The 8464-nt window shown below is 36.8% G+C and overlaps 1 protein-coding gene across 1 annotated transcript; it reads left to right on the top strand.

The window, feature by feature from the left end:
* Positions 1 to 547: 547 nt before the first annotated feature.
* LOC148945069 (protein CFDP2-like) lies at positions 548 to 946 on the top strand. Its single transcript, XM_089098936.1, has one exon. The coding sequence runs from the start codon at positions 548 to 550 to the stop codon at positions 944 to 946; it is 399 nt and encodes a 132-aa protein (XP_088955062.1).
* The last annotated feature ends 7518 nt before the right edge of the window (positions 947 to 8464 follow it).

Here is an 8464-nt window from a genome sequence, read left to right on the forward strand (position 1 = left end):
CCAGGCCGGGAGAAGATGTGGTTTTATGTAAGGGGTGGTCGTATAAACATCAGAGGTGGCTCATTTTATAAGATATTGAAAGCTCTAGATACTTTTTTCAAAAGTAAACAAAAGTAAAAAAGTCATCAAAAGTAAACGAATATACCCCCCCACCCCTCCCACATCCTCTTACCCAAATATATCCGATCAAAATTCTGAGATTCCCATTTTGTTTTAAATACTCCAACGACCAGATGGGGGGGGGGCTAGTTGCCCTTTAGATTTTTGAATCATTTAATTCCCCTATGAGTTTTATACGACCGCTTTTTCCATAAAAAGCTTATAATCCCCACAGGGCATAAGTTACAACCCTTCCCCTGGCTCGGGGGGGGGGGTATGCGACTACCAAAGTGGCTACAATATTATTTTCAGTGGAACCGATTCACGAAGAGAACAAGGAGTTGCTCTCATCGTGACAAAAGAAGCCAAAAGGGCCATGATCAAATGGTCCCCAATATCAGCCAGAATCCCCACTGATTGATTTACTGGATTACAAGCCAAGCTTTCTATGGTAGTTTGCTATGCCTCGACCAATGAAGTAAATGAAGAGGTCGAAGACCAATTTTATAGAACCTTACAAGCGGTAACAAACGATATACCTAGGCATGACATAAAATGCGTCATTGGAGACTTTAATGCAAAGATTGGAAATGACCGGGATTATTGCCCCCAAGTACTAGGAAGCCATGGGCTTGGAGACCGAAATGAGAATGGTGAATTGCTCGTTGATTTTGCAGCAGCCAATGATTTAATTGTTGGTGGGAGCTTATTTGGTCACCTTGACATTCACAAATATTCTTGGACCTCCCCTGGTGGTTTAACTAAAAACAAAAAGACCATTGTTTGCTTAGCCTTAAGTGGCGCTCAAGCCTCGTTGATATACGATCATGTAGAGGTGGTGATGTAGGATCTGACCACTCACTTATGATGGCAAAATTTTAAATCAAGTTGAGGAGAAATACAAAGAAAACTCCTCGTCCCAACCCTCTTTTTGACTCAGACAAGCTGCTAGACAAAACATTGAAGCACGATTTTGTGGTAGAACTTTCGAATCGCTTTCAAGCTTTCTCTCAACCAGAACAGTTAGATCAAGAACACATGTGGAAGGACATGAAGACTTGTTTTCAATTGGCTGCCTCAGAAATTCTTGCCTACAGAAAGAGCCCGAAAGATTTTTGGCTTTCAGACAAGACATGGGCCCTCATTGAGAAACGAAAATATATAAAACAAACCTTTCTTCAGTCAGAATAAAGTACCAGGCCAAATGATCTTTAAAAGTTCTAGTCAGAGGCAACGCTGTAGCGTTGCCTATAGTAAAGGCCATACGGCTCCATTGTTTTATTATTATTTTTTTTTCCACAGACACTTCATATGGAAGGGGTTATCGTAGAAGCTTCAAAGGGGGCTCATTCGATTGGAAATCGAGAGTTCTAGTACCCTTTTTAAAAGTCGAAAATGATTGGAAGGCAACTAGCCCCCCCACGCCCATCATTCCCCCGAACACATCCAATCAAAACTTTGAGATAGCCATTTTGTTCGGCGTAGTTGATTTCCTGATAGAAAATATATTTTTGAGGAGGATACTCCCCCACAACCCTCAGGGCAAGGGTTTTAAGTTATGGCCTGAGGGCATATAAGGTTTTTATAGAAAGCGTTGTCGTAGAAACTTCAAAACAGGCTCATTCGATTGGAAATTAAAGAACTAGTGCCCTTTTGAATAGTCGAAAGTGATTGGAGTGTAACTAGCCCCCCGCCCCCCCCCACGCCCATCATTTCCCCTAACACATCCAATCAAAATTTTCAGATAGCCATTTTGTTCAGCGTAGTTGATTTTAAAATAGAAAATGTGTTTTTGAGGAGGACACTCCCCAAAAATCTTCAGGGCAAGGGTTTTAATATATACCCTGGGGGCATTTAAGGTTTTTTATATACGGCGTTGTTGAAGAAACTTCAAAAACTACTCATTAGACTGGAAAATAAAGAGATAGTGCCGTTTTTAATAATCGAAAATGATTGGAGTGTAACTAGCCCCACTCCCCTCACCCCCACGCCCATCATTTCCCCAACACACATCCAGTCAAAATTTTCAGATTGCCATTTTGTTCAGCGTAGTTGATTTCCAGATAGAAAATGTATTTTTGAGGAGGACACTCCCCCACAACCCTCAAAGCAAGGGTTTTAAGTTATGCCCTGGGGGCATATAAGGTTTTTTTAGAAGAGGTTGTCATAGAAAATTCAAAACAGGCTCATTCGATTGGAAATTTAAAGGGCTAGTGCCCTTTTTAATAGTCGAAAATGATTGGAGGGCAACTAGCCCCCCCCCATGCCCATCATTCCCCCAAACACATCCAATCAAAATTTTCAGATAGCCATGTTGGTCAGTGTAGTTGATGTCCAGATAGAAAATATGTATTTGAGGAGGATACTCCCCCACAACCCTCAAGGCAAGGGTTTTAAGTTATGCCCTGGGGGTATATAAGGTTTTTATAGAAGGCGTTGTCGTAGAAACTTCAAAACAGGCTCATTCGATTGGAAATTAAAGAGCTAGTGCCCTTTTTATCATTCGAAAGTGATTGGAGTGTAACTAGCCCCCCCCACGCCCATTATTTCCCCAAACACATCCAATCAAAATTTTGAGATAGCCATTTTGTTCAGCGTAGTTGATCTCCAGATAGAAAATATATTTTTGAGGAGGGCGCTCCCCCACAACCCTCAGGGCAAGGCTTTAAAGTTATGCCCTGGGGGCATATAAGGTTTTTATAGAAGGCGTTGTCGTAGAAACTACAAAACAGGCTCATTAGATTGGAAATTAAAGAGCTAGTGCCCTTTTTAATAGTCAAAAGTTATTGGAGTGTAACTAGCCCCCTCCCCCCTCCACGCCCATCATTTCCCCAAACACATCCAATCAAAATTTTCAGATAGCCATTTTGTTCAGCGTAGTTGATTTCCAAATAGAAAATATATTTTTGAGGAGGACACTCCCCCACAACCCTCAGGGCAAGGGTTTTAAATTATGCCCTGGGGGCATATAAGTTTTTATAGAAGGCGTTGTCTTAGAAACTTCAAAACAGGCTCATTCGATTGGAAATTAAAGGGCTAGTGCCCTTTTTAATAGTCGAAAGTGATTGGAGTGCAACTCGCCCCCCCCCCTTCCCCGATGCCCATCATTTCCCCAAACACATCCAATCAAAATTTTGAGATAGCCATTTTGTTCAGCGTAGTTGATTTCCAGATAGGAAATATTTTTTTGAGGAGCATACGCCACCACAACCTTCAGGGCAAGGGTTTTAAGATATGCCCTGGGGGCATATCAGGTTTTTATAGAAGTGGTTGTCGTAGAAACTTCAAAAAAGGCTTATTCGATTGGAAATTCAAAGGGCCAGTGCCCTTTTTAATAGTCAAAAGTGATTTGAGGGAAACTAGCCCCCCCCCACGCCCATCCTTCCCCCAAACACATCCAATCAAAATTTTGAGATATCTATTTCGTTCAGCATAGTTGATTTCCAGATAGAAAATATTTTTTTGAGGAGGGCAATCCCCCACAACCCTCAGGGCAAGGGTTTCAAGTTCTGCCCTGGGGGCATATAAGTTTATTATAGAAGGCGGTGTCGTAGAAACTTCAAAAAAGGCTCATTCGATTGGAAATTCAAAGGGCTATTTCCCTTTTTAAAAGTCAAAAGTCTTTGGAGGCTAACTAACCCCCTCCAACGCCCACTTTTCTCCCCAACATATCCAATCAAAGGTTTGAGACAAACATTTTATTAAATGTAGTTTTAAGTTCTGGAAATTAGGTCTTTGAGGATGACAACTCCCCCACAGCCCTCAGGGAAAGGGTTGTAATTTAAGGATTCTCCAAATGCTTCCCATTATTTCTTATGGAAGGGATGCTTGTATAAACTTTGGTGAGGTCTCATTTGACTGAAAATTGAAAGTTCTTGTTCACTTTTTAAGAGTCAAAACAGATTGGCGGGTGACTATCCCCCCCTCCTCCACGCCCTAAATGCATCAGGTAAAATATTGAGAGTGACATGTTGGTAAAATGATTCGCTTGTCGGATAACAAAAAACTCCAAGAGCAAAACACATACCCCGAGCCTATCGATAGGCATTGCAAGGTGGTTTCTGATATAATAACGATCAATGGGGGTTTATAGCTGATGAGAAGGGGTTACACAGTAGACGAACTATTTAAACATCTATTATGCCTATCAAATTATTAGGTTAAAATACATACTCTGAGATAGATGTAATTGCTTTGGCACACAAAATCCTATTAAGGTCAATTCCAAACAGTCGTGATCCCTTTGTGTCAGCAAGTCAAATGGTCTAAAGCCCCTTATTGGAGCTATTTTTTCAATCCATTCATTGTTGTCAATCGCTGTCCACAAGTTATGCAAGCTGACTATTGTTCATATATGAGATTTTTATCAAAGAGGTAATCGTATAGACTTTGAAAAAAGCCTCATTCGATTTAAATTGAAAGTTCTTGATCCATTTTTTAAAGTCAAGAATAATCGGACAGTAAGCGCCCCCCCCCATGCCAAAAAAACTTAAAACTTTTTGCTATCAAAAACGAACAAAAATTAATTAAAAAAAAGTGTCCAAAAAATAAGTTTTTCAAAGAAAAGTGAAGGCCATTTAAAATTTAAGCTCAGGGTATAAAAATACTTTTTAAAATTCAAACTCAAAATGACCAGAAATTACTATTAAAGAATAATTGAAACCCAAAACGAACAGAAATTAAACAAATTATCATAGCAAAAAATATACAACAAATAATAGTATAAATGATTAAATAGATCTTAAAGCGAGTAATTTTTAGTTTTAATATGAAAATTAAGCTTAAAACGAAAACAAATATTTTGCTATTAAAGTATAAATAAAACTTAAAACGAACACAAATTAAATAACAATCAATGCGAACAAATATACAATAGATATTAATGTAAATGAATAAATAAATCTTAAACCGAATTAAACTTATGGATCTTTCAACAATTAATATCATTATATATCTAATATTCAATTTGATTTTGTTTATACTTTCCAAGACTGTTCATGACTCATATAGTTTTGCCATTTTTTTAACTCTGCCATTTTTTCTAACTAATCGTGTTGGTTTGTTTTGAAAACATTCTATGGCTTCTAGGCATTTCTATTTGAGCGGAAAACTGCACCTCAAACTTTGTGGAACATGCATTTTCTTGCATGAAACACCAAAATATGATAAAATGTCAAGTATCGGAGTGTTCCACTACTCGCAAGCAAGTGCCATTGGTAGTTTCGAATCCGCTTGGTCAATTTAGGGGGTGGAGGGTAGGCTAATTCTCGTAGCAGCCCCATTCCGTCGTGGTATGATTCACACTTTCAACAGCTGGCGTCCGGACTATCATATAATCTACCAAGCATACAACTATCCCAAATCAGTATCAATAAATGAATGAAACCCAAAACAAACAAATATTAAAATAAATATTAGAGTCAAACTCAAAACGAGCATAAATTAATATGAGTAGGGTTCAAAACCCCTATGATTTCTAAAAGCCAGAATATAATTTGTACTTTACTGAAAAAAAATTCAAATGAGTTTACTGAGAAAAAATTTGCATTGTCAATTTAATCTATATATGCTGATATTTATTCCCTAAAATCTTAATTAATGAAAGAATTGTTTTCAGTAAAGCGCCAATGACGCAGTAGGTTTTAGGCTTCTGCAGTGAGGCGATACCCAAACTGTTGTTTGTAATTTTTTTTATTCGATTCAAACTTGATTTGCATATTCAATTTAAGTTTCACTCGTTTTAAGATTTATTTATTCATTTACATTAATATATATTGTATGTTTGTTTGCATTGATTGTTATTTAATTTGTGTTCGTTTTAAGTTTTATTTATACTTTAATAGCAAAATATTTGTTTTCGTTTTAAGCTTAATTTTCATATTAAATCTAAACATTACTCGCTTTAAGATCTATTTATTCATTTATATTGTTACTTGTTGTATGTTTTTTGCTATGATTGTTTGTTTAATTTCTGTTCGTTTTGGGTTTCATTTATTCTTTAATAGTAATTTCTGGTCGTTTTGAGTTTTAATTTCAGAATGTATTTTTATATCCATATCTTATGTTTAAAATGGCATTTAAATTTATTTGAAAAAAATATTTTTCGGAAAGTTTTTTTTAATTAATTATAGAGAAGCAGACAAAGCGGTAAAAACAACACGCAAGAAATGACCACCGTTGTCAAATTGAAAAGAAGGCGAAACTTGCAGAAAAACCATAGCAACATCCTATTTCCCCTACATATCCCATGTGCTGGCGAGGAAATTGAACAAGTTATTGAGTTTAAGTATTTGGGCAGCATCATAGAGAATACTGGATCAACCACAAAAGAAGTCATAACTAGAATAGGACAAGCTAACGCAGCCTTCTATCAACTGAAAAGAATCAAGAAATCCAGGAATTATTCAAATTGCCTGAAGCTGCGCTTACTCAACAGTAACGTTTTACCAGTCCTCCTGTATGCTGCCGAGACTTAGCACTTAAACATTCAACAAGAGAAGAAGATTATTACTTTTGAGAACAATTGCCTCAAAAGGATTCTGAATATACATTGGTCGGAAAGGGTCTTAAACGATACCATTCGGAGAATCACCAATGAACCACTAATAACCGACACGATCAGATCCCGTAGATGGAGGTATCTTGGATACGTTTTAAGAATTGCGCCGCGCCGACACCGGCGCAGCGCCGATTAGGGAAGACCAGTGGCGTTGGGTTCAAAACAGCGCGTCGCCACGACGCCACCGGTAAGATGTCGACAGCACGCCACCGATAAGGTATCGACGGTGCACCACCGGTGCGATCAGTATTGACCGCAAACATTAATGTTTTCATCAGTCTTTCTCAAATCACAGCTCTAATTTACAACAGATTCGAGCCAATTCATGAGTTTAAAAATTCACAAGTCGCTGGCTGGAAACTGGTCTTCTTCGTTATTCATCAAGAGAAGTAGAAATCTACTGGAAACGAAATGGCTGTGGATTTCAGAACCCTTGCATAATACGAGTAGTTGAAGCTATTAGCTATGTATTCTTAACATGAATAATTATCAAAATTAGTAGTTTTTTTCATCGAGAATTACTGCATACAAAACTTCAAATACCGTATCACAAAATTCGTCAGTTATCTGGGTAAAAACTTTGAATATAACTTTGACCTTAGAAGCTTATCTTTTCATAATGCCCTTTGCCTATATCTGTTTTGTCACATTTAAAACAATTGAAATGGGTGACTTTGATATTAATTGTTTTTTGTTGCTCTTTTGGATTCCTAAAAAGCATTCTTGTGTTAAAAACTGGTTTTTAATAACAATTTGAAAAAAATACATTTTAAAGTTTTTTTGGCTTCTTTATAGAACATATGTTATGTAGGCTAAGGCTGAACTAATGCTTTTTTATTGCTTTTGGCTGCTCTTTTGAATATTATTCATTTTTTTGGGGGGGGGGGATTCATTCCAAATCATAAACTCATAAATACCTAATATCAGTCAAATTATAAACTGTATCTAAAAGGAATAAATTGATCAAATTGAAAAATACATGATGAACACTTCACATGAGAACACTTCAATTACAATGAAACAAAAAAACACTTAATGGTTTATTCTGTATGAAGAAAAATGAAGTGCCAGCTATTTTCTTAGGTAAAAAATGAAAAGCTCATCCGTTTTAAATATAATTAAAGGAAACAACATGCAGACTGAAGTAGCTTCAGGAAGATGTTGAGATTTTCTTCCTAGTTCGTCACTTTTAATCCAAGCAAAATGTTAGGACAATTAGTATCAGTTGTTGAGTTTAAGCTTTGATTTCCAAATGCTCACAAAAATTGCCAAATTTAAGAAAGTCGCAACAAAAAGTCACATGTGGTGAAAATACTCAAAGACTCCTCATTGATCCCCACCCATGCTTAAAGCTTCTGCTATGGTCGTATACATGGAAATCTCCAAAGAGTCTCTTTTTTAAAATAGCTTTCAAGCGTAGTTAGGGGTATTTTTGCTTTTCTTCAAAGCTTTGAAAAAAGTGTTATAATATTCCAAATGTTACATTTGTTATAATTGTGCATATTTTTGATCATCATTTGTTGGGTGATCGTATTTTTTAAACCACTGTAGATACGTAAGAACGTTGCAACATCTAGCACCCTTAGGTCATAAACTGTCAAAGACTCCTCCTTGAACCTCCCAAATTGAAAACTTTAGTAGGGAGCTATCAATAACTCCCGGGCCTAAATAATTTATGCATTTTTTTATGGTTTTTGTCACTGAGAATGAAAAAACAGGATTTTTCTCACTTTGATGTATTTTCACGGTTTATTGATTCTAATGGGGTCAATGACACCTCTAAAATGGTTTCGAAATCGAAAATGT

Source organism: Artemia sp. Qi Xiang Cuo, chromosome 13 (genome assembly GCF_049724085.1).
Source record: "Artemia sp. Qi Xiang Cuo chromosome 13, ASM4972408v1, whole genome shotgun sequence".
Lineage (NCBI taxonomy): Eukaryota > Metazoa > Arthropoda > Branchiopoda > Anostraca > Artemiidae > Artemia > Artemia sp. Qi Xiang Cuo.

What these genes read in the sequence shown, in the direction of transcription:
- LOC148945069 (XM_089098936.1), top strand. Translation starts at nt 548, where the DNA reads ATGGTAGTTTGCTATGCCTCGACCAATGAAGTAAATGAAGAGGTCGAA.